Here is a 27,732-nt window from a genome sequence, read left to right on the forward strand (position 1 = left end):
TAGGGAGTTGAGCATGAAATTTCAAAGCCCGTGCAACTTGCAAAATGTGACGATGTTTGCGTTCCACTACCCCATTTTGTTGAGGCGTGTAAACGCAGGAATGTTGGAAAATAGCACCATTATCCTTGAAGAAAGATTGGAGTGAGAGAAATTCAGCACCATTGTCACTTCGAAAAGTCTTAATATGTGATGAAAATTGAGTAGACACATAGCGAAAAAAATGCTTCAAAAGTGATTGTGTTTCACTTTTGTGTCTCATCAAGAATATCCAAGTAAAACGAGTATAATCATCAACGATAGTTAAAAAGTAATGAGCACCAGAAAGAGAAGGGTGTTTATATCGACCCCAAATATCACAATGGATTAAATCAAACGGTTTTTCAGATGAAATGGAACTAACACCAAATGGCAAGCGATGTTGTTTAGCCAAAGGACAAATAGGGCAAGCATGCTGAACTGAAAGATTTAAGAAGTTCTTAGCAATGAATTTTAACGGGGAATGAGAAACATGACCTAAACGGCTATGCCAGAGATTGGTAGAGGAGGTTGTGAGGTTGCAGGCTGGTAGATGGTTTGGTGATGAATAGGAATTGGTCAAGGTTTTCTTCGTTGCCAATGCTACCAAGTAGTATAATCCATCACGCTGCTTACCCAAACCAATCATCCTCTTTGTAGCCAGATCCTGCAAAACACACCAATATGGGAAAAATGTCACTGAACAATTCAAGCCCCATGTTAGACGACTGACCGATAACAGATCAACTTTGAATGTAGGCACACACAGTACATCACGCAGATAATACACAGAATTCAGAGGCAATGATCCTTTTGCAACAATATTAGTCTTCTCTCCGCTAGGTAATAACACAGGAGGTAATGAACAATTTTTACTCTTATGCGAAAATAATTTAGGAGATGAAGAGATGTGATCCGTCGCCCCGCTGTCAATGATCCAGTTGCGGGAAGCGATCTTAGATAAACCTGGTTTAGTGGTAGCTGAATGTGATTGAGGACTAAAAGAATCATAAGATACTTTGTGATTCAAAATAGCCAAAATTTGTTGAAGTTCTTGCTCGGAGAGAGGACTGCAACCGGAGGAACCGTTTTGCCGATTAGATTGGTTTGGTCGATTATGTTGGTTGAACACTATTACCAAAGCCGGATGATCATAATGATCAATGAAAAATGATCTGACATTTTGATTTCCCATGGAAATGAGATCAAGGATTGTTGTACGAGATATAGAGTACAACGTAATGAGAAGAAAATTCGTTGCACGAAAAGATAAGGTGCAGCGGCTATGGAATCAGGATTTTAGTCCTGCTCTGATACCATGAAAGAAAGAAGATTGGCTAAAATGATATTGCATTGATACATTGTCGATTACATACAGATTACATATAGAGGGTACAAACCTATATTCACAAGGTAACTAATCTCACTGATCCTATAATCAAGCTATAATAAAGGAGTACAAAAACTAATAGATATCTACAGATCATACTGCCATCATACAGAGGATATTTAGGATTACTTTCCTAACAAGGTTGATTTCCTAACAAAACTGGCTACAGAAATGTAACAGTAAATGTAACAGTAAAGAGTTATATGATTAATTTGATAATTTTGTTGCAGTTTTGTTCGCTTTTTACAGATTTTATGCAAAAAAGTGTACGTATCATTGCAGTGCCACTGTTCCTTGGTTTGTTGTTTATCGTTGTCTCCATCTTTTATTCTTATTCAGGTATGAACCTTGAATTTTTGTTAGGTCAGCCAATGGTTTCATTTGCTTTCATTGTATTGTGTTGTTTTTCTACATTGAGTTTATGGCATCTGCAACTATGGTAACTGTTGTTATAAAGTTTCAATTGTTCCTGTTTTATTTTACAGATTTTGGGAACAGTGTGCTGTCGGATAGTTTAATTTTCTGCAATTCAGGTATATATTTGACTTAATGTGTTTCATGTACACAAAAGACATTAAGTATTGATCCTAATATTTGAACAGTTAATTACCATAGTTTTAGTTTTCCACGCATTGATGTTTCAATAGCCTTGGTAAAAGAATTGATATGAACTGCAATATTGGTTTGTCGGTTTCTTTAGATGAGTAAAAGTATTGTGTAGTTTTTTTTTTTCCATAATCTAAAATGTATGGTGTGACTTTTTGTGTAAATACAAATGGAGGAAGCAGCTTTTTGGACAACCTCCACAGCTAATCATCACTAGGCTAACAACTTCTCAGCAACTAATGTCACTTTTGGTAGACATCGACATCTCTTTTTGGTACCCAAATGAAGCAACGATTGTAACTAGGTTAGCCTAGGACAATATATTTTTGATAAGCTGTTTTAACAGCAGTTGTAATATATATTTGAACATTACCCGAACATTTATATTAATGGTAATGTTAGTCAAGCAAGATCTATGTTAGTTTCGAACTAAATTCTCTGTCCTTTAAGACTTGCACATTTTCTTCCAAAATAAATTCTCTATCCTTCAAGACTTGCACATTTTCTTCCAAAACCCGCAGCAACGCGCGGGCACGAATGCTAGTAGTAAACCAAAGTTCATTTAAATAAAAAATAAAATAAAAAAGGGTTCAACGATGAAAGATTGAAAGGTAAGTCGGGGCGGTAACGTAAAATTTTTTATATGGAAAACAATTTAAAAACGAGGCGTTAGGCGTGATGTGATGAGAACACACTTAACCCGCCAAACCCCGTGATCAAAACAAACTCTCTCTACTATCTGAACCGCGAACCGGATCAATCAATCTAGGGTTTCTCTCCCAATTAAGGCATGGAAACCCTAAACCCCACCACCAGCACCACCGTGGACGACGCCGCGGCGAACATCGGCTTCTCAATCCTGATGCGCTTCTCTGACAGCCGTCGCGAAATCGACCTCGAAATCCGCAAGCTCATAGCCATCATGTGCCAGGTATTCCGAGACCACAAGGCTCCTCCGACGCCGCTGGCCTACTTGGGCGCCACGTGCTCCTCTCTCGACCTGATCGCCGCTTCGAAGCCCCGACCTTCCGAAGACGTGCTCCACGCCCACATCACAATTCTGTCCATCGTCATCCCCAAAGTCCCGCCAGCATTTCTCATCAACAATCTCCAGTTGGTCTGCAATTCCTTAGCCCCAGCTCTCCGTTCTTCATCTCCAAGAGCAAGCTTCGACAGTGCCGCCTGCACAGGAGTTAAATGCATAGCTCAGTTGCTCATTAGCAGCGCTAACTGCGTCAACAACTGGTCACAAGTTTCGAAACCCTTCAGGTCCTTGTTCAGCTTCGCTTATGTCGTCTCCAGCATCGAGGTAGGTACATTACCTTTTCACTCTTTCGATATTGCTATGTATTCATAATAATTGAACTTTACCGCTAGCTGCTGCGGTTATGATCTTGAAACTGAGGATTTTTAGAGGTTTAGATGTAGTAGAGACTTGATAATTTAGTGAAATTGGAATATGGTGATGAATGCTAACCGGTCTTTCGAACAGCTAAGAGAACAAGCAGGTTTGTGTGTTCACGACACACTGCAAAGTTTTCGAGGAACTCCCCTGTTTGGCCCTGCAAGTAAAACCATTACTGACTTGTTAATGAAAAAGTATCTTCCGCCACGTGCGGAATCAAATACTGATAGAGTTAATCGCATCGACCAACTCAAGGCCATGTATACTTTGAATCTTGTGATGCTATGCCTTGGCGCTATGTCAACCGAGGACAGAACTGCTGTGCTCGTCTACTTTAAGGATCTCTTAGAACTGCACCAGACCCATGTTACAGGACTCATCACAGATGCTCTGTACAGACTCTGCCTCCATCCATCATCACCAGATGTTGACCTCGAATTGTTGCTCGATCTAATATGCTCAATATGTCTTTCTGTCTCCCAACACAAGACGAATTTCATCATGAAAACTATAGCTGGTTTGCTCAATTTTGGAGTGCCTAAAGTCTATTCCCTGAACAAGCAAATCTGCAAAATTAAACTCCCTATTATGTTTGATGCACTCATTGGTATAGACTCTTGTTTTCCCTCAACTCTTCTCTTAACCAACTTTTATTGCATATAATACAGCTTTGAGTACGTTAGATACCTTCTCCTCTTAGTGACATACTTTCTTTGCATTTGACAGTTTTACTCGAACAGTCTGACTTAAGGACCGTCCAAGATGCAGCAAACGCTCTTATGCGTCTTGTTGCTTATATTGATGAAGGCATGATTAAACAGGGAGTTGACCGTGCTCTGATGAATGCAAATATGGATGATGGAAGCCAGTCTGAGCCAACTCTAATTGAAAAATTGTGTGCTACTTTTCCAAAGTTACTTTCTTATCGCTGCACTAATATCCGGCACCTTGTTTTTGAAATAGTCTCAACAATGTTCAATAAATTAGGTTAGTGTTTTCTGTCTCTCAGAAATTATGTTGTATAGTCACTTAAACTTTTTGTGCATTTGTTTTCTACATGTGATAGAAGAAGTGTAATAGCTGTTATCCTACAGGAGTACACTCTTCTTATTTGATGAGGGGTACAGTCAAGACCTTGGCAGACATGCAGATTTTGCCTGATAGAGAATTCCCTTTCAAGGAAGAGGTGCTTGTTTTTCCTATATTAGATTTTAATAGACAAGGATGCTACTATCATTTTGTTCATGACTTTAAGTTTTAATGACTCAAATCTGAACATTTTTTCAGGTTAAGCTTCTTCTAGAAATGGTTAGTGAGAAATGTGGGCTTGATGCTATTTCGGCCATTATCCCTCAAGAACACATGGAACTGCTTGCAGAGGTCTGTTGAGAGAAGTCTTGAAATAAGAATGATCATGGTGTTCACTATTTGGTTCTCATCTAAATTACCCTTTTTTTTTTTTTTTGTAATTGTGTTGAAAACAGATCAATCAACAACTGGGTTCTAAATCTGTGGATGCGAGTTCTCATGTATCCAAAGCAACTACATCTGGGAATAACTTATCTCAGTAAGTGTTTCATCCAATTTTGAAATAGATTAGCAGACTAGAAACAGCAGTCAATATTCTTCATACTCCCTCTTTCATGAGTGCTAACTTCATTTGCTCTTTGTGGTCGTGATTAATAACTAGTTGTCTAGACTGTTGAATTGAGTCATGTATTTTTCAATTGTATCTTGTTTCTGTTCGCATTAACACACTGTGTTTGTTACTACCAGGTCCAACTATATGGACAATTATCGTCGATACTACAATATGAAACGGAAATTGGCTGGTAAAGAGAGTTTGTCTGATCGCCAGTGGAGAGCAGTTTTGGATAGGCAGGCTAGGAGAGATGCCAAGCAGGCTATCAGTAAAGGGATATTAGGTGCAGCCAGGATGGCAAAGAAGCTTAAACTCTAAATAGATTAGAGCTTAAACTAGTTCGTACTTACCTAATTAGTTTGTTAACTTGCTTACGAAATATATATTATATCATTCAGTCAGTTATTTCTGTTAAATTGTTGGTACTGTATGGCTCCCCTACATTGTTCTGGTTATGTTGTTATTGGGGCTCCATTTATGGGCTAATATCTATTATACTCTGACTGAAAAATTGTGTGCCACACTATGGTGGTCTGTGACTGCTGTTTGGTTCTGATATTGCTTTATATCAGCTTTATATATTATGGTTTTCAATACACATACATGTATATTAAGAAATAAACATAAATTTTTTTATAATAGTATAAACATTACTAGATATATACTACATTAATAGTACATGTATTTTAAGTAACCTAGTCACAGATGGTTAAATAACCTAGTTTTATTGAAAATGACTCAAACTTGATGTCATATATACAAAAGAAAGCTATAATTAGGACATGAGTACAAAGTTTACAACTATAAAATTGAAGAACCTAGTTTACGACTATAATTAGGGTCAGATGTTTCCGAACTCTACAGCTTCTTACTCACCTTCGCTACCATGACTGGCACCGGCCTGGTACATTACGTACTCTTTATTTTGTCTAGCTTGTTTCTAGCTATTAATTAATGTGTAATAACCGGATTTTTTATAATTAATCAAAAGCAAGGAACATGATCATTTCATTCTTTACCTTTCATGATGATTGTCGATTAGAGCACTATGAATTGTTGCCGACACTCGATCGACCGACAGCAGAAACTTAATTCCTTTCCTCTCTATTTCTCTCTCGTTCTCTCTCTCGTTTCCTCTCGTCACAGTCGAAGAAACAAAACAGAGCTTTGTTCATCGTGCTGCACCGTCCACCACAGACCACCAAACAACCTCAGACCACCTTCCACGGCTTCGCCTCGACCTTGCGCAGCTACCGGAGGTAACCTTGCGCGGCGGCACGGCCGGCAGCGACGGCGGCGACCCCGAGTCCGGTTTAGCTCGTTTTCGTTCCAAACTCGATATCTCGAGCTACAGAGCACCATTTCACTTGATTCTTGGCTCATTGAGCTCGCCTCATCTTCCTATACAAGCACCAAGAAGGATCGGAACTGGATCGAACGTTTTCACATTCGTCGGAGCTCGACCCGTGCGGATCGAACAACCAACCTTCGGATCAAGATATCTCGAGCTATACACGATCGTTTCTTGTGATTCTTGGCTTGTTGAGTTCATAAGGAAGTTCTGAACAATTCTCCAGAAGGGATCGAGGCGTGAGGTTGTAATTTTCACGTCGATTTTGGAGCTCGCCGGTTTCTGGAAAAATTCCGGCCACCGACTGGTTTTTGGTACATTTCGATCCCTTCCTGTCATTTTTGGTCTTGTGCTAGTTATGAAAAGTGTCCAGAATGAGAAAACGAAGGGGACAAGCACAGCCCCGATACCAATTGTGGTGGTCGGCGGTGGCTCTGTCCCTAACTCCGGCGGCCCTTTCCGGCCACCTCCGGAGGTCAAAAATTTAGTTTCTGTCCATTTTATGATTCTATGTTTCGATACGATCATTTCGGCGTATTATACGCATTTTTCGGTTATCGTATGAATTAGTTATGAATTTTGAGATTTCGATCGTTAGATTTATGATCTGTGGAATTAGGACCGTCAGATGAACCTATAATTTTGATATGATGATCGTATGACTGTCCCGGTGACTTTGTGAGGTCACGGGCGAAGATCCGACCGTTGGATCTTCGTATATTTGAGAAATAGTGATTCGGAAGGCGATTCGTGAGAATCCGACCGTCGGATTTTCATATAATTTTGTGGAGATGTTAGTAAGGGCGATTCAGGAAGATCTGACCGTTGGATCTTCGTGATAATTTTGGAGGATGATCCTAAGGGCGATCCGTGAGGATCCGACCGTTGGATCATCATATAAATTTGATCTGACCGTTGGATCATCATTAAATTAGAATCCGACCGTTGGATTTCTGTATATGTGTGGTCTATGAATGATTTCTAAGTTAAGATCGTGTTTGACTAGGTGGTTGATGGATTGATTGGTGAACGATTTCGGATCGTTGTTTTTGAGCTGTTAAGAAGACGCAGCGGGAATTTAGAGGTGAGTAAACCTCACGTGGTTCATATTACGAACCGAATAAATTTAATTACCTTATTTTGTCGTAATTGCGTGAAAATATTTATGGAATAAATATTTGTTTTAAAATCATATGGACTTGATCAACTACGGTCCATGGGTAAGTAAAATGATTTTTACTATACAAATGAATTTCTCGGTTTTATTGCATGTGAACTATAGTTGGTATTAGTGATTATCCCTGAGCGGATAATTACGTATATATATACTTACGTGATTATATGTGAATGGTGTGACATTGAAGAGTGTGGAATTGGGATGATTAAATTATTATGAATTGACATGTGACTTACCATAATTATATGTGATGAACATGATTGATGAGTTCTTGTTAATATTCATGATTTACATTGGAGGATGTATAGAGTTAGAGAATGTAGGGTTCTGAGGATGAGGTGTCTGAAGTTCGACGGTTAAGGATAACCGGAGTGTTTGTGTGCTGAGGACGGGGATGTCCAAGGTGCGACGGTTTATTATTAACCGAAGTTGTGTGCTGAGGACGGGGATGTCCAAAGCGCGACGGTTTATTATTAACCGAAGTATATGGTGCTGAGGACGGGGATGTCCAAAGCGCGACGGTTTATTATTAACCGAAGTATGTCGCATTACTTGCACCTAGGCCAAGGTGACTGGTAGCGATGTGGTTAGAGCTCTAACGTGCTGTTGGGATGGACCAAAGTGGTGTTATGTGGGTTGGGTTTTTGCAGGACCAGTGTGGTGTATTGTGATTTGAGGATTGTGAAAATGTATTCCTTGTGGTTTTACACGAGTGGTTTGATGTCTCTTTGCAGACGTAATACTGTTGAATTTTACTTGAACTGAAATTTAATAAATCAACAGTTCTTTCTTTTTACTCATACGGGCTGTCAAAAGCTTACCGGGTTTTGTGTTGTTGCAATCCCGGTACACTATTCAAACGGTGTAGCGGATAACCCTGCAGGTCAGGAGAACCAGGACGGTGATCGGGCAGCTTAGAGTAGTGTTATGTGAATTACAGCATTATATTGTGAGGTTTGTTATGCTCATTTAGAGCTTTACAATTTTACTTTGTAAGAGTGAATTGTAATAATTAACTCGAGGTTTTCGAGTTTTGTGTTGAGTGGCGAGTGGTGTGTTTGTTTCTGAGAAAAAAATTCAGAACGTTATTTGTATTAATTGTTTATTCATGTTTCGGATTTGAATTGGTTATTTAAAATTCGGGGCGTGACATAATGTTTGATTATCGATACACTTCAGTCCCTTGTTTGGTTGGCTAGCTATTTAAGAATTGTTTATTTGATGTTCATCTGTGTAGACTTGATAATTGATTTACTGGAAGGGGAATTGTAATGTGTGTTAATTGGCCGGATTCGGAAACAGGTGACAGACGAAGCGTGTTCGTGTCTTCATCATGTACTACAATGTTTTCAAGGCACGCCGCTGCTTGACCCTGCAAGCAAACAGATTGCTCACTTGTTGAATAAGCATCCTCCGCCGCAGCAAGCAATCCAACCAGATATCTGCAAGGAGAGTCAAGTAGTTCAGCGCAAAGTTTTTAAGGCCGTGCTTGCTTTGGATGCTGTGGCAGTACTTCTTCCCGTTATGTCAACCCAGGACAGAACTGCTGTGCTCTTCTCCTATAAAACTCTGTTTGAACTGCAACAAGGCTATGTTACATTTCGCATAATAAATGGTGTGCATAGAGTTTGTCTCAACCCATCTCCAGACGTTTCTCCTGAATTGTTGCTCGATCTAATATGCTCCATATGTCATTCTGTCTCCAAACATGAGACAAATTATATTGTGGAAAAGATATCTGAATTGCTGGGTACTGGAGTGGCGAAAGTCTATTCCTTGAACAGGAAAATCTGCGAAACTAAGCTCCCTATTGTGTTTGATGCACTCAAAGGTATACAGTTGTTTCCTCCATGAACTCTACTCTTAACTAACTTTTGTTGCATACACCATAACTCCAGATACATTAGATTTTCCTTTCTTTGAGTGACAGACTCTTTTGCATTTGTCAGTTATAATGGTAAAGCCTGAAGAAGAAGACATCGCTCATGCAGCACAGGCATTTAAGTGTTTAATTCGTGCTTGCATCGATGAAAGCTTGATCAAACAGGGAGTTGACCGTATTCTGATGAATGCAAATATGTATAACAGAACAAACTCTGAGCCAACTATAATTGAAAAATTGTGTGCTACTATTCAAAGCTTATTTGGTTATTCCGACACTACTATCCTGTACCTTGCTTTTGAAATTGTCTCAACAATGTTCGAGAAACTAGGTTAGTGTTTTCTGTCTTGTAGATATTTAAAATTACTTAACCTACTTTAAACTTTCCATGCGTTTATTTTTTTCATTTGTTTTAATAAGTGTGATAGCTGTTGTTGTGCAGGGGTATACTCTTCTTATTTGATGAAGGGTACACTGAAGACCTTAGCAGACATGCAGAAGTTGCCTGATCAAGAGTTCCGTTTCAAGGAGGAGGTGCTTATTTTTCATCTATTAATAGATTAAGGATGCTACTATCACTTTTTCATATATTATGTTTTAATAGATTAATGACTCAAACCTGAATTCTTTCAGGTCAAGCTTGTTCTACAAGTGGTTGTTGAGAAATGGGGGCGTGATGCTATAATGGCTGTCTTGCCTCAAGAACACATGGAACTGCTTGAATGAGATTTCTCATGCTATCAATACTTTTTCCTATCTTATATATTGTTAATATTTCTTTTTTTCTTTTTTTGGTTAAAAACAGATCAATGAACAGCTGGGTTCTAAATCTGTGGAGGCGAGATCTAATGTGTCCACAGCAACTACTGTCAGGTATCACCTTTCTCAGTCAGATTTTCATCCTGCAAGAACTCGCTTATCTTCATCGTGGTTATGTTTTATTAAAGGATTGTTTCGCCTCTAGCCTCAAATAGGACAGAGTTAAACAAGACTAACTTTCACGCGTGATATCCATCTTCCTTTTCGGCTTTGAACAATGAGCTGCACTCATGGAACACACTGAAACTAAATGCTCTCCCTATGTGCTTCTTGGTTTATAACTCATTGAGCATATTTTTGCCCTATCTTTCTCTAAATAGAATCCAAGCATATGCAAGCAACCGTAAACCCTGGATAAATGGTGAGTGGTCTTTAAAAAAATTAAAATGTGGAATAGATGAGAAGACTCCAAACAATATTCTATATTTATCTATTTAACTTACTTTTTTCTTTTCTCTATCTTCGCATGTGCACAGTTCATTTGCTTTCTGTGGTTGTGATTGATAAGTTTTGCATGCGTGTCTTGTTTCTGTTTGCATTAACAAACTGTTTTCATTACTGAAAGCTAGGGTTCTGAAGCTTGAGGAAGAGAGAGAGAAGAGAGAAACGAAAGGATAGAATTTCTATATATGTTTGTGTCTGTTACAACTAACTGAAAACGAGTATAGTAGCAGCTATTTATAGTAGCAGAGAGTAGTAGAAGAGTTACACGTGTAATACAGCTGTAGGTCACTAACAAGCTAACCATGCACTAAACAGAATTAACACTAATTAACCCTAATTAGGTATGGGCAATATCTGCTTTCTGTTAATACCCCTCCTCAGCTGGATGGCTGGGGGAAGACATCAAGCTGGAGCATAAGCTAGAGCATAAGTAGAGATGCTGAGGAGAGCAAAGACCTTTTGTAAACAGATCAGCGAGTTGTTCTTTGGAGGACACAAACTGTAAGCGTATAGAACCAGCCTTGACTTTATCTCGAGTAAAATGCACATCAACCTCAATATGCTTAAGCTTGGAGTGATACACTGGATTAGTGGGAAGGGCAAGAGCGGAGATATTGTCACAATGAAGAGTAGGAATGCTAGCAAGAGTAATCCGTAAATCATGCAGCAAGTGTTGTAACCATTGAAGCTCAGAAGTGGTGTCAGCCATACTCCGGTATTCAGCCTCAGTAGAAGAACGAGACACAGCTGTTTGCTTTTTACTACACCAAGAGATTGGGGAATCATTAAGCAAAATAACAAAGCCAGTGGTGGACTTCCTATCATTGGGGTCACCGGCCCAATCGGCATCACAATAAGCTTGAAGAGTGAACTGTTGTGGATGTAAAGAACCCCTCCTGAAATGAATACCATGAGTAAGGGTACCTCTGACATAACGAAGGATTCGTTTGGTGGCCAAGAGATGAGCTTCAGTTGGGGAATGAAGAAATTGACAGACAGAATTCACACTGTAGGCAATATCAGGTCTTGTGAAAGTAAGATATTGCAAACAACCTACCAAACTTCTGAAATAGGGAATATCTTGAGGTGACAAAGATGGACTTCCATCTTTATACAGTTTGAGCCCTGACTGACAAGGTGTCAGATGAGTGTGACAGTCATCCAAACCAGCTTTATGAATCAACTCTGTAGCATATTTATGTTGAGACACAAAGAGGCCATCAGAAGTATATGTGATTTCAAGACCAAGGAAAAAATGTAATCTGCCCAAATCTTTCATGTCAAACTCAGCCTGCAAAGCCATTTTGAGTTCTGAAATGAGAACTTCACTATCACCAGTGAGAATAATGTCATCCACATATAGAAGCAAATAGGCTATGGAGCTGCCAGATGTTTTAACAAATAAGGAAGGATCAGCATAAGAACACTTAAAACCAAGGCTTGGAAGAAAACTGGTGAACCTTTCATTCCAGGCTCTAGGTGCCTGTTTCAATCCATATAAGGATTTATGAAGTTTGCAAACAAGATGAGGATGAGCAGGATCTTCAAAGCCTCCAGGTTGGGCCATATATACTTCCTCATTAAGAATGCCATGAAGAAAAGCATTTTTGACATCCAGTTGATGCAAAGTCCATCCTGATTGTGCAGCCAAGCTTAAAATCAAACGCACAGTAGTATGTCTCACCATAGGAGAGAAGGTTTCATCGTAGTCCACCCCATGCTCCTGACTAAATCCTCTGGCAACAAGTCTAGCTTTGTGTCGTGCTATGGAGCCATCAGCATTTGTCTTGATTTTGAAAATCCATTTGCAGGAAACAAGGTTTTTGTTCGGAGGTAATTGAACAAGAGACCAAGTCTGCTGCTTAACAAGTGCATCATACTCCTCCTGCATTGCATTTTTCCAAACTGGACATTGCATAGCAATCTTATAATTATGGGGCTCAGAGGCAGAAAGATCACCAGAAGATGTGTTATTCAGTATGGACAAGAAGCATTTTTTTCTTTTGTATTCCTCTCTTACTCCTAGTGAGCATAGTATGATCATTTACTGTGGACTCAGAAAGACCTTGAACTGGATGTAAAATGTTAGAACTAGAGAGTTGTGATATGGAGCTAGCAGGAGCACACTCTAGAACAACTGAAATGGAACCACTCCCTGGTTGAGTATCAATAGTGACTGTACCAGTATCTTCTTCAAAATTAATAGTAGTGTTGGAGTCAGAATGAAATGCAGGAGAACTATGATGATCAGGTGAAGGAGGTAATAGACAATGCTCAGTAGAAGACAAAGAAGGAGTAACATCTCCAGTATGATCAGAAACAGATAAAGGACTAGAATCGTGAACATCAATATCCTGAGACATTATAGTAGTATGATTATGATCATGAATTGGAAGAGAGATTGGTACCTGATGTGAAGTGGTACTGACAAGAACAGATGCTGCAAGATGCTGTGAGGGCTGAGACTGAGTAATTGTTGGGCAAGAGCTGTGTGTAGAACCACCTGTAGAAGCACTGTGCAAACTGGCATATGGAAACTGATCTTCCTCAAAGAACACATGTCTGGAAATAATGCATTTTTTACTTGTCAAATTGTAGCATATGTAACCTTTGTAACCTGCTGCAAATCCAATGAATACACACTTTGCAGTCTTTGGTTGTAATTTATTACTGTTATATGGAGTCATAAGTGGATAACAGGTACAACCAAATACTCGAAGCTGCTCTAGAGATGGGGTTTTACAGTAGAGTTTCTCAAATGGAGACTGCATGTTCAATGTTGCCGTAGGCATTCTGTTAATCAAATACACTGAAATAGCACAAGCATGATACCAGAAGATGGCAGGAAGATAAGAGGCCTGCAAAAGAGTAATAGCTGTCTCTCTAATGTGTCTATTTTTTGTCACGCCCCGGATTTTGAATAACAAATCCAAATCCGAAACATGAATTAATACAACTCACATAAATACAACCTGAATTTTTTCTCAAAACAACCACACCTCACATCGCTCGATATTACATAAACCAAATCTCAAATTTGTTTATTACAGCACACTCTCACCAAATTATATTGTAAGGCTCAAATGAGCATAACTCACCTCACAATTACAATTGCTGTAAAACTAAAACAAATTCTCTAACCCGCACGATCACCGTCCTGATTCTCCTGACCTGCAGGATTACCCGCTACACCGTTTGAATAGTGTACCGGGATTGCAACAATACAAACCCGGTAAGCTTTTTGCAAAGCTCGTATGAGTAAATGAAAGGATTGCACGATTTAAAGTAACCAAATCAACTCAAGCATAAATTCAACTCAAGTATTTTCTTTGCATAATAATTGAAGTGTACAACGTCACTTCAAGCATCAATCAACTCACATCTCAACATGACTACTCAAAAACAAACAACTATTTACTCAATATATACTCACAGGCTTATGATTTATTTATATAAATCATCCCATGCAGTATATTATACTTACAGGCTTATGATTAATTAGATTAATCACCCCATTCAGTATATCATACTTACAGGCTTATGATTAATTATATTAATCACCCCATTCAGTATGTCATGTCATACCCAAGGGCATATGATAACTCGTTTATCCCCCAAGCAGTATGACAGCAGACAAACTAGAGCTCTAACTGTATCGTAAAGTGTCACCTGGGCCAAGGTTCACCTTACGAATGACTGCTTTCCTCAATTCACTCGACTCCTCATTTAATTCATCTCAACGACTCAACTATCGCACTTTACTCAATTACCCATTATCATAGACAACACAACATCTAAGATAAATCACATATTCCAAAGGGTAATGCTCAAAATATAACTCAGTAAATCACATCAATACTTCACCCGATGTCACACCATCCAATATATATTCCACGTAAATATATATATACGTAGTCACCCATACAAGAGTGACCACTAATACCAACTATAGTTCACATGCAATAAAATCTAGAAATTCATTTTTATAGTTTAAATACATTTTACTTACCTATGGACCGTAGTCGATCAAGTCCATATAATTTAAAACAAATATTTATTTTCATAAAACAATTTCCACAATTTCCCAATTAAATAAAATCACCGAATTTCGGTTCGTGAATGAACCATGTGCGATTTACTCACCTCGATATTCCCGCTGCGTCTTCAATTCAACACAATACACACCGAAACCGCTCACCCAAGGAAGACTGTCAATCACCTAGTCAAACATGACCTTAACTTAGCCAACAACTCAAAAACATACTCAAACGACAATCCAACGGTCGGATCGAAATTAAATGATGATCCAACGGTCGGATCCTCACGGATCGCCTTTAGGATCAACCTCCAAAAATCATCACGAAGATCCAACGGTCGGATCTTCCTGAATCGTCCTTACTAACATCTTCACAAATTTATACAAAAATCCGACGGACGGATTCTCACGAATCGCCTCCCTAATCACTGTTTCTCAATTATATGAAGATCCAACGGTCGGATCTTCGCCCGTGACCACACAAAGTCATCGGGACAGTCATACGATCAACATATCGAATCTACCATTCCATCAGACGGTCTGATCTTCACAGATCACAAATCGAACGATCGAAATCGATCGAAACTTAAAAATTCATAACTTAATCATACGATATCCAAAAATTATGAATTATATATGCAAACGATCGTATCGACACGTAGAACACAAAAATGGACAGAAACTGTCCTTGGGGTGGCCGGAGGTCGCCGGAAACCACCATCACAGTGGCGGCACCGCCACCCATCCAAAGTCAAAATTAGACAAAACTCCCAACACGAAAGTTCTTCATCTTAACTCGAATTGAAACTTTCATAACTACACCAAAGTCAGATTATAAGCCAAAAAGTAGAATTTTACCTTATAAGGTTTGAAACCCGAAGAACCCTAGTTTTGAATTCGTTCCAATTCGATTTCCACAGATGAAATCGATGCAATCCACCTTAGGGGAAATGATCTACATCCTCAGAAGTGCAGAATCCTCTCAAGAATCACGGCAAAAGGTGGCCGGAGGAGGGAGAACGACGGTGGGGAAAGGAGGTGATTTCCAGCTCGACTGCACCGTGTTCTTCGACTTGTAGCGGCTACCACGTTGGTTATTTCCCCTCGATGTCTTCTACAAAGTTGTAATATAGCTCAGGCCCAGCAAAATCCCTTTTGGAATCAACTCGATTCGAGGTTGGACGAGAGAGATATCGGCCGGTGAAGGAAGAGCAGCATCGGGCGAATTCCAGCTCGAGCTGTGCAGCTTCTCGGCCTCCTAGCACCTTCCATGGTTCTTTTCTCACTTTGATGTCTTCTAGGAAGTTTTAACTGACTTCAAGGCGAATGAAAATACTTTTGGAATCAAGTCGATCGGAGGTCTGTGGAGGGAGATATGGCCGGTGGAAGAGAGAGGAACAAATCTGGGCTCGGGAGAGAATTGGGGAGAAAATATAGGTTTCTGAAATTTCTGTCCTCCAATGCAATTTCCGGAACTTTTTTTGTATTTATAGAATTTTCCCGATTTTCAATCGCTTATAACTTTCTCATACGAACTCCGATTTTCGCATTCCATATGTCCACGAACTCGTATCGACGCGCTCTACAACTTTCATGAATGAAGTTTTCCCAAATTCCCAATGTATAAAAAGTCACTTTTTGAGACCTCCTAAATAACGTTCGTTTTCGAAAATTAATCGTTCGAACTAATTCCATAACTTCTCCAAGCCTCGTACTCGCTCCCACTATCGTGAAATCATTTCTAAAAATCCACGGAAATTAATTTGGATTTTTCGGGGTATTACAATCTACCCTCCTTAAAGAAATTTCGTCCCGAAATTTAAGCGCAAGTTAATTGCTCTCGATTACGGTTAACCTAACCATCGAATCTCCATCTTTCCCAAAACTGTAGTAATCTACAAAGCCACAGCCCTTTGTATAAAAATACATTCCTATGGCCACTAAATCCTTTCATCACAAACGTAAACTCACACAATAAGAATTCACAAATGAAATCCTCATTCCCACTTAAGTCATCAACATGACATTCCTTCACCGCATCATTTCTCAAATTTTCAACACAACAATTGCCTCAAGCAACCCACACTCAAATCACCACGTGACATTGCACATATAGCTGTTTTCACACAGATCGTCATCCTGTACTGGCATACAAGCACAGTAAACACTCCCACAAAGCGTTTCGCTACTCAATTAGCATCACTCAAAACAAATCATTCTCAAAAGCACGCCAATAAAACATGTCACCCAGTGATGATGACTTGGGCTTGCTCAATCCTTGGGCTAAGCATTAGGGCTGGCCAATTGGGCCGAAGAAACCGAACCATCCACATTTCGAACCGGCCCGAACCAATTTGGGTTTAACATTTGGGCCTACTAATCGGGCCGAACAATTGGGCTTACCATTTGGGCCTACAAATCGGGCCTAACATTTGGGCTCACTATTTGGGCCTACAAATCGGGCCTAACATTTGGGCTCACTATTTGGGCCTACAAATCGGGCCTAACATTTGGGCTTACTATTTGGCCCACAACTTTTTAGCTCGGCTACGGTATGAAATTGTACATACCGTAGGTATACCGTATATACGTATGCATACCATACAGACCGTATATACGTATGTATACCGTACATACCGTATATACGTCCGTATATCAAGCATATACGAGATCCAAAAATATTTGTAAGAGGTAAGGTTCGAACTCCCGACCTCGAACACGAAGGTTTTGCTCCCAACCACTGAAGCAAGAGCTGCCTTCATTAATATATGCCCACGTGTTATATTTATTATGTCATAAGCGACATAAATAAAATAACGGGGAAGGCAAGGTTCGAAACCTCAACCTGCTGCACAAAACTTTTGTCCCCAGCCACTGGAGCACAAGCTGTGCTTAATATAATGTGTACAAATGTTATACTTATTATGTCATAAGCGAACATAATAAAAATAAACGAGAGGCAAGGTTCGAACCTCTGACCTCTTGTACAAGAGCCTTGCTCTTCAACCACTAGAGCACCAGCTGCTCTCGTTACTATCCATGCAACTTCTTTTATTTATTCTATCATAAGCGATAGAATAACAACAAACTGTCGGTACACTCCACGTGCCACGACACGTCTCTTCCGTGATTTACGGAAAGCAAATCACTTTCGGCTAAAGCTGTCTGCCACAGCGTCTCGAGGTTCGGCCTGTCCCCTTACACGCTCAACACGCGCCAACAGCTTTTCCGGGTTTCGGGGCGACTTTAATCCAACGCGTGGATTCAAATTCTGAGATCGTTCATCCAACGGTGGAGATCTGCTCACCTTGTTCTATAAATAGGTGCATTCTGGAGAAAAACTGTTCACTCCAAAAGAAAAGAAATTTTCTTCCGAGCTCAAGTCTTTCTCTTCTCAAATCCTTTCTTCATCAATTTCGATCCTTCTCTTCTGATCTTCTCTCCCATCTAGTTGATTCAATCCCATCTTTCCTCTGAACTTTCAGATCTTCAATCTTTTCCTCCAAATCTTCAATCATTCTTTCTCAGATCTTTTCTTCCATTTGAAGATTCGATCTCATCTTTCCTCTGAGAATCTCAGATCTCCAATCACCAGTTCAACAACTCCAATCTTTCTAACAAAATCTCCCTCAAACACTAAACCATGTATTCCTCGATTTTCACATCCTCTCACTCCATAACCCAAGAGCCACGAACTCTGCAACTAATCGAGCTCCAAACCCCGCAACAAATGGAACCACAACAACAGCAACCAACAGAGGAGGGAGGAAACACCCAAGCAGCTGGAAGTAGTGCCAACATGGATTTCTGGCGAAGCCGTACCAGGTGGATTCCTACTCCAGAACAAATAAGAATCCTCAAGGATCTTTACTACGTCAAGGGATTTAAGTGCCCAACTACAGAGCACATTCATGAGATCTGCCTCCAGCTGAACCAGTATGGACATGTTGAGGGTGGTAAGAACATTTACTTTTGGTTCCAGAACGTCAGGGCTCGAGAGAAGCAGATGAATAGGTGTAATCAGGCTGCTCCAGTGCCCATGGAAACTAGTTCTCTTGGTACTGGTGGATCCATTGATCTCAATTTTGGGTCCACTGGTTCTACTGGTGCTGGTGGATCCATCGACATCAATTTTGGGCCAGCTGGTGGATCCATTGACATCAATTTTGGGTCCACTAGTTCTACTGATGATGGTAGATCCATTGATCTCAACTTTGGTTCCACCTATTCTACTGGTAATGAAGGATTTCTTGATTTAAATTTTGTTTCATATTCTTCCTCACACTTCAACACTAATACCAGTACAACTCTTTTGGCACAACAGGAGGACAAACATCCCTGCAACAACGAGGAGGAGATCACCAGGAGGTTCAAACTCTTCCTCTGTTCCCCGTGCACGGCGAGGACGTCTTTGGTAACCTGAAGGCTACTTCCGAGGAAGGTAGCGCTTTTGGTTACTATTCTGGTGGCTCAGGCGGTTACCACAGTGGCTCAAACGTTTCTCTTGAGCTCAGCCTCAATCCATCCGGAGCTGCTGACTAGGCTTAGTATAGCATGGTCCTCGTTTTCCTTTTTTTTTTTTTTTTTTTTTTTTTTGTAATGTAAAATCAATAAGATGGTGTGCATGTTTTCTTTTCTTTTTGTTTAACCAACAACAACACCAAGGATCGAACCTTGGTCACCCAATACTATTTTCAAAACCATAAACAACTCTACTGCACACATCTTTCATAATGATGCAATAAAAACAATCACTCAAAAAGAATCCAACAATCAATTAAGTCGCATCGAGGTCTAGCTAGTATCCTCTGAGTCAAACCAAACACAACAATTTCATCGATAGGATTAGGGATTTATAAAGCTAAACACATCCTGAGTTAGCTAGGAAAAACCCACGTCTTTAGAGTTACTCTTACAACTCTTATAAAATCTCAACCATTTCCTCTATTAATTGCTCCATTAAACTTACCACAATTCATACCCTATGAATTTACGATTTAGAAACCGAATCAAACTCCATATCGCATAGTAATTCACTTGAACCACTATGGATACCCAACAATGTCACTACAATCAATACCCAAAATTGCACTTAACCATTTCTCCTAAAATCCATCACCACAGAAACACACCCTCATCTAATAACATTTACAGAGAGTTGACTCTAAATCTCCCCATTATTTACCGACCAAGATCAAACTCCATTTCAAAACTTTAAGTGTCCCGCCTACTTAAACTTAAAACACAAACAACCTCAAATTCACTTCAGTCCAACTCCATACTACGATCCAAAACTTAAGAAAACTAGTTCACAAAATCAATTTCCTTCACTTAAATAAAACTATGTCCACAAGTCATAGTCAGGTCAACAGACCAAGGTGTCCAAACGGAGAATTTCCAATCCAGTTGTCTTTGTGAAACGCAAAATATCAATCAAAATGATGCTCGCAACATCAACCACGTATACAAAACATGTTCCTCGGATCTCGATTTAAATTTAGAAATACTAAAACTACCACTAGTCCCACTTCAAATAGCCCTTAAGATTTTAGGTACTCGGAGAGAACTCAAATATATAGTCGTTCGTCTCAATCACTCAAACACGAGATCAAACTCCGTTCTCGCACCTCAAACTCTGCTCAACAACTTACAAGCACATGGAAGAATTAACCACAATAATTTCTTCCCTAACCGCAACACTACTCACAACTCCACATGAGTCTAGAATCTATTCAAATGCATCTGTATGTCCAACTTAAGAAGGCAAAATTACTATCAATTAATACTCGTATCCACATCAGATACGAGCATAGGTCCACACCATGCCTTCAACCAAACACTTCTACATACAAAAGGAAACTCATTTCCATAAACAATCCTCACTGACTCATCAGAGTTAAATCCGGAGGTTTCCATTCCTCGAAGATCACAACTCGCGGAAACTAAACTTATTCTAATACGAACTTAGAAGGCAACTCTACCGTCCTACGGACATACACGCTGTCTAGACCCCATACTAAGACATACCCAATGATTATACCAATACCGAAGAGTATATGATGGGGATCCGCTGCAGACGGGCCATCACTCGGGGAGTACTGATTATCACCAAATATGTACCTTACGCTCTGATACCAAACTGTCACGCCCCGGATTTTGAATAACAAATCCAAATCCGAAACATGAATTAATACAACTCACATAAATACAACCTGAATTTTTTCTCAAAACAACCACACCTCACATCGCTCGATATTACATAAACCAAATCTCAAATTTGTTTATTACAGCACACTCTCACCAAATTATATTGTAAGGCTCAAATGAGCATAACTCACCTCACAATTACAATTGCTGTAAAACTAAAACAAATTCTCTAACCCGCACGATCACCGTCCTGATTCTCCTGACCTGCAGGATTACCCGCTACACCGTTTGAATAGTGTACCGGGATTGCAACAATACAAACCCGGTAAGCTTTTTGCAAAGCTCGTATGAGTAAATGAAAGGATTGCACGATTTAAAGTAACCAAATCAACTCAAGCATAAATTCAACTCAAGTATTTTCTTTGCATAATAATTGAAGTGTACAACGTCACTTCAAGCATCAATCAACTCACATCTCAACATGACTACTCAAAAACAAACAACTGTTTACTCAATATATACTCACAGGCTTATGATTTATTTATATAAATCATCCCATGCAGTATATTATACTTACAGGCTTATGATTAATTAGATTAATCACCCCATTCAGTATATCATACTTACAGGCTTATGATTAATTATATTAATCACCCCATTCAGTATGTCATGTCATACCCAAGGGCATATGATAACTCGTTTATCCCCCAAGCAGTATGACAGCAGACAGACTAGAGCTCTAACTGTATCGTAAAGTGTCACCTGGGCCAAGGTTCACCTTACGAATGACTGCTTTCCTCAATTCACTCGACTCCTCATTTAATTCATCTCAACGACTCAACTATCGCACTTTACTCAATTACCCATTATCATAGACAACACAACATCTAAGATAAATCACATATTCCAAAGGGTAATGCTCAAAATATAACTCAGTAAATCACATCAATACTTCACCCGATGTCACACCATCCAATATATATTCCACGTAAATATATATATACGTAGTCACCCATACAAGAGTGACCACTAATACCAACTATAGTTCACATGCAATAAAATCTAGAAATTCATTTTTATAGTTTAAATACATTTTACTTACCTATGGACCGTAGTCGATCAAGTCCATATAATTTAAAACAAATATTTATTTTCATAAAACAATTTCCACAATTTCCCAATTAAATAAAATCACCGAATTTCGGTTCGTGAATGAACCATGTGCGATTTACTCACCTCGATATTCCCGCTGCGTCTTCAATTCAACACAATACACACCGAAACCGCTCACCCAAGGAAGACTGTCAATCACCTAGTCAAACATGACCTTAACTTAGCCAACAACTCAAAAACATACTCAAACGACAATCCAACGGTCGGATCGAAATTAAATGATGATCCAACGGTCGGATCCTCACGGATCGCCTTTAGGATCAACCTCCAAAAATCATCACGAAGATCCAACGGTCGGATCTTCCTGAATCGTCCTTACTAACATCTTCACAAATTTATACAAAAATCCGACGGACGGATTCTCACGAATCGCCTCCCTAATCACTGTTTCTCAATTATATGAAGATCCAACGGTCGGATCTTCGCCCGTGACCACACAAAGTCATCGGGACAGTCATACGATCAACATATCGAATCTACCATTCCATCAGACGGTCTGATCTTCACAGATCACAAATCGAACGATCGAAATCGATCGAAACTTAAAAATTCATAACTTAATCATACGATATCCAAAAATTATGAATTATATATGCAAACGATCGTATCGACACGTAGAACACAAAAATGGACAGAAACTGTCCTTGGGGTGGCCGGAGGTCGCCGGAAACCACCATCACAGTGGCGGCACCGCCACCCATCCAAAGTCAAAATTAGACAAAACTCCCAACACGAAAGTTCTTCATCTTAACTCGAATTGAAACTTTCATAACTACACCAAAGTCAGATTATAAGCCAAAAAGTAGAATTTTACCTTATAAGGTTTGAAACCCGAAGAACCCTAGTTTTGAATTCGTTCCAATTCGATTTCCACAGATGAAATCGATGCAATCCACCTTAGGGGAAATGATCTACATCCTCAGAAGTGCAGAATCCTCTCAAGAATCACGGCAAAAGGTGGCCGGAGGAGGGAGAACGACGGTGGGGAAAGGAGGTGATTTCCAGCTCGACTGCACCGTGTTCTTCGACTTGTAGCGGCTACCACGTTGGTTATTTCCCCTCGATGTCTTCTACAAAGTTGTAATATAGCTCAGGCCCAGCAAAATCCCTTTTGGAATCAACTCGATTCGAGGTTGGACGAGAGAGATATCGGCCGGTGAAGGAAGAGCAGCATCGGGCGAATTCCAGCTCGAGCTGTGCAGCTTCTCGGCCTCCTAGCACCTTCCATGGTTCTTTTCTCACTTTGATGTCTTCTAGGAAGTTTTAACTGACTTCAAGGCGAATGAAAATACTTTTGGAATCAAGTCGATCGGAGGTCTGTGGAGGGAGATATGGCCGGTGGAAGAGAGAGGAACAAATCTGGGCTCGGGAGAGAATTGGGGAGAAAATATAGGTTTCTGAAATTTCTGTCCTCCAATGCAATTTCCGGAACTTTTTTTGTATTTATAGAATTTTCCCGATTTTCAATCGCTTATAACTTTCTCATACGAACTCCGATTTTCGCATTCCATATGTCCACGAACTCGTATCGACGCGCTCTACAACTTTCATGAATGAAGTTTTCCCAAATTCCCAATGTATAAAAAGTCACTTTTTGAGACCTCCTAAATAACGTTCGTTTTCGAAAATTAATCGTTCGAACTAATTCCATAACTTCTCCAAGCCTCGTACTCGCTCCCACTATCGTGAAATCATTTCTAAAAATCCACGGAAATTAATTTGGATTTTTCGGGGTATTACATTTTTTCTTTCAGAAATGCCATTCTGTTGTGGTGTATAGGGACATGAAACCTGATGTGAAATGCCTTGTTTACACAGAAATTCTCTAAATTTGTTTCCTGTATATTCTCCTCCTCCATCACTTCGAAGACATTTGACATGAGTAGAAAATTGAGTTTCAACAAATGCACATAGAGCTTGAAAGTAGCTAAGTACTTCAGATTTATTTTTCATGGGAAAAATCCAGGTATATCTAGTACAATCATCTATGAACAATACAAAAAATTTGAAACCATCTATAGAAAGATGAGGGGAAGGACCCCAAACATCTGAGTGAACAATCTCAAAGGGAAACTGACTCCTAGATTGAGAAGTTGGAAAAGGCAGCCTATGAAATTTCCCAAGTAGGCAAGCTTCACAAACTGCAGAATCCTCCTTTGGCATACTTGAGATGTTGCCTTTATTCAACATACTAGTAACTATTTCATTTGAGGGATGTCCAAACCTTTGATGCCACAGAGAATGTTTAACCACTCTTCCAACATAAGCTGAAGCTGAATTGCTTTGAAGACTAGGTGATTTGCTACTTGAACCATGATGTCTTTGAATATGTAATGGCAGATCAAAAGGTATAGGATAAAGCCCTTGATTACTCAGTCCCTTGTACAGCACCTTTCCCAGCACCTTGTCCTGTATTACACACATAAACTCATCAAACCAAACAGAACAATTGTTCTGTTTGCATAGTTGATAGATAGAAAGCAAATGAGCAGCAAGTTCAGGTATAAGGAGAACATTGTTGAGTTTCAACCTGCCTAGTTTAGTATTACCAATGTGAGTGATGTTTAAAAATTTACCATCACCAACTTGTACTGAATCAGTGGCAGTATATGGAGCAAGATTGTTAAGCAGCTGCACTTCACTAGTCATATGGTTGGTGGCACCAGAATTAGCCAACCAAAATTGAGGTGTGTTACTGGAAGAGGCAAACATGGCAACTCCTTGTGGTTGAGTATTCTGAAACTGCTGAGGTGCCTGATTATTCTGAAACATTGGAGTTGATTGAGGTATGTTTGTGGTAGTTTGGAGTTGTGGTGTTGACTGTTGCTGCTGACCAGGAAACCCAAATATGTAGTAGCATCGATCTGCTGTGTGGTTTGGCTTGCCACAGTATTGACACCCAGTGGAGTTTGAGTTGCCTTGTTGAGAATTCTGAAGATTGGATAAAGTCCTGCATGTTTTGGCTCCATGGCCTACTTTTCCACAAAGCTGACATGTGAAGTTAGAACCACCTCCATTCTGTCTGAAGTTGTTGTAGCCTGCATTGCCTCCATTAAATTGATTGTTAAATGGAGTACCATTTCCTCTACTCATGCCATTGTTAAAGTTGTTGTTCCCTCTATAACCTCCAGTGTTATTGACGAATCTTGCATTGTTTCCAAACTGACCATTTGGTCGTGCAACATAGAAGCCAGTCATAGATGGACTTGGATCAGCTATAGTGAAAGGATTAGGCTGAGTAATGTTTCCATATGGCATTGCAGAAATAGGAGCATAAGGGGCTTGTGAAGACAAGTGGATATTGTTATTAGCTGGAGTAGTGAGTAATGGACTATAACCAGGAGGCACAGATGGCACTTGAGACTGTAGACCTGAGGTAGAAACACAAGATGTGTTGCTCGAGGCAGAGCCAGAAGAGATGGTATTTTTGGCCATCATGGCAGTAAGAGTTGTAGTTGAAGTTGCTTGAGCCTCACTCTCAATATCAATCTCTGCAGCCTTAAGTAAAGTCTTGAGTTCACCCACAGAACAAGCAACAAACTGAGCTCGGATTACAGTCTTAATAGCAGCATACTCAGATGGTAAACCTCTCAATACTGTAACAACAATGTCTTCATCATCTACAAAGACTCCAACTGTTTCAAGAGCATCTCTAGCAGCCTTGATCTTATCCATGTAAGATTCAATATCATCACCTCCTTTCTTCAAATTCTGCAGATTAGATTTGAGTTGCAGAATATTTTGTCTATTAGGAGCTGCAAACTTGAGTTTCAACCTATGCCACATATCTTGAGCAGACTTGCTTCCAACAGCACATGACATGGCCACAGGACTAAGTGTTTGACCAATCATATTAACAATGCTTTGATCTTGTATCTTCCAGTTAGCATACTCAGATGATATCACATTTCCAGAACCATCAGATGCAGAAACAAATTGAGTGGGGCATGGAAGTGAGCCATCAACATATCCATACAGATTTTGACCTCTAAGAAAGGATTCAATGCGAAATAGCCATGTAGGATAGTTGGATTCATCAAGTAAGATATTTGGGAGATACACAGTAGTCTGAGTAGTGATTGTAGAGGCTTGATTCGTAGATGCAGTCATCTTGGTAAGATAAGAGGTAGGGACAAAAGAATCGAGTGTATATCTGTGTAATACTAGTAGATCTCAGGCTTTGAAACCTCACAAAGTATCAAAGAATTAAGAACCTTCACGAATCTTAACAAAGAGCCAACGATCACCACAAATCTTCAAGGAAAGCTAAGAAAAGCTAGGGTTTTGAAACCTCATAGAGTTATATCAACTGATAATGACTTCAATTCCACAATCATGGCTTGCAAATGAGTTCAGACTAACAATACTTCAAGATCTAAGGTTTCGAAACCACTGAAAGTAAGAAAATTCTCACAACTTCACAATCAAGTAGTTAAAAATGTGCATAGATTCATAATCGAACACTGATTATACCAAATCGAAGCTTCACAATTAAGAAATCACTCTGTAAAATTGTAGATCTAACTTTTCCTTCTTCAAGAACACGAAGACTTATCTGAAATTTGCAGGAGAAGAAAGCCGAGCACCGAAGCAAGCACGAGCAGTGAGTTCGAGACTCAGAAATAAGCAGAAGCAAACCCTAGGTCGCAACCTGAGCTCTTGATACCATGAAAGCTAGGGTTCTGAAGCTTGAGGAAGAGAGAGAGAAGAGAGAAACGAAAGGATAGAATTTCTATATATGTTTGTGTCTGTTACAACTAACTGAAAACGAGTATAGTAGCAGCTATTTATAGTAGCAGAGAGTAGTAGAAGAGTTACACGTAGCAGCAGAGAGTAGTAGAAGAGTTACACGTGTAATACAGCTGTAGGTCACTAACAAGCTAACCATGCACTAAACAGAATTAACACTAATTAACCCTAATTAGGTATGGGAAATATCTGCTTTCTGTTAATAATTACTACCAGAAACAATCAAGCGTATGATAAAGCACCATGTAACAATTCAAAACGGGAGATGGATGATCCAGATATTGAGTATGAGGCCTGGAATAGAGAGTTCAGGGAATGGCGTGCTAGGAATATTGCCAAGGGTGCTGCCGCATGAAGGATGTTGGGTGCAGCTGCGATGACAAAGAAGCTTAAACTCTAGAGGCTTGTAGTTCAAGACAGTTTATATACTTATCTACGTAGTTAACTTATTCACGAAGGTAAGTTGTTATTGTAGGCCACGTTTATGTTCTGATTCCTGATGTTGAGTCTGATCCAACAGAAGTCTAGAGTGGTGTGCTTGTTTGTATACAATATTGGAACAGGGTTTATAGGAGAAAACAGAAACTCCGCATATTTTTAACATAATTTGATGTTTAGTTGGAAAGTTGTGCAAAGTATGCCTACAAATAACAATAGTTTCTGAGATATGAAACCAAGTGAAAGTGAGTCAGACTACCATGCGAGTAAACCTAAATAGCATGCTTGGGAATTTGTTGATGGATGCTGTGTTATGCCATACCCTGCCTTTGTGAGAGAAAACTGTATAAGATCTTTGAAACGCAGGAAAATCTGTTCCAACAGACTCTCATTGATCTTCTAGGACACTGTTGCTGCATCATGTCTGCGAGGTATCTCTAGCTAGGTTGCAAGTGCAA

The 27,732-nt window shown here is 39.6% G+C and overlaps 2 protein-coding genes and 1 long non-coding RNA gene across 3 annotated transcripts; all 3 read left to right on the forward strand.

Moving 5' to 3' along the window:
- The first annotated feature begins 1,634 nt into the window (after nt 1-1,634).
- Nucleotides 1,635-2,484, forward strand: LOC133709855 (uncharacterized). The gene is made up of 3 exons (XR_009846392.1): nt 1,635-1,744; nt 1,891-1,938; nt 2,187-2,484. It is a non-coding gene; the product is annotated as an uncharacterized LOC133709855 (long non-coding RNA).
- Nucleotides 2,485-2,701: 217 nt separating this feature from the next.
- Nucleotides 2,702-5,654, forward strand: LOC133713999 (uncharacterized). The gene is made up of 7 exons (XM_062140013.1): nt 2,702-3,320; nt 3,504-4,023; nt 4,143-4,403; nt 4,511-4,602; nt 4,704-4,796; nt 4,901-4,983; nt 5,193-5,654. The coding sequence occupies exons 1-7, from the start codon at nt 2,802-2,804 to the stop codon at nt 5,374-5,376; spliced, it is 1,752 nt and encodes a 583-aa protein (XP_061995997.1). The 5' UTR covers nt 2,702-2,801; the 3' UTR covers nt 5,377-5,654.
- Nucleotides 5,655-5,759: 105 nt separating this feature from the next.
- On the forward strand, nt 5,760-27,185 carry LOC133714006 (uncharacterized). Its single transcript, XM_062140023.1, has 6 exons — nt 5,760-5,962; nt 8,889-9,417; nt 9,536-9,799; nt 9,911-10,002; nt 10,102-10,341; nt 27,053-27,185. The coding sequence occupies exons 1-5, from the start codon at nt 5,945-5,947 to the stop codon at nt 10,192-10,194; spliced, it is 996 nt and encodes a 331-aa protein (XP_061996007.1). The 5' UTR covers nt 5,760-5,944; the 3' UTR covers nt 10,195-10,341; nt 27,053-27,185.
- The last annotated feature ends 547 nt before the right edge of the window (nt 27,186-27,732 follow it).

Source organism: Rosa rugosa, chromosome 1 (assembly GCF_958449725.1).
Source record: "Rosa rugosa chromosome 1, drRosRugo1.1, whole genome shotgun sequence".
Lineage (NCBI taxonomy): Eukaryota > Viridiplantae > Streptophyta > Magnoliopsida > Rosales > Rosaceae > Rosa > Rosa rugosa.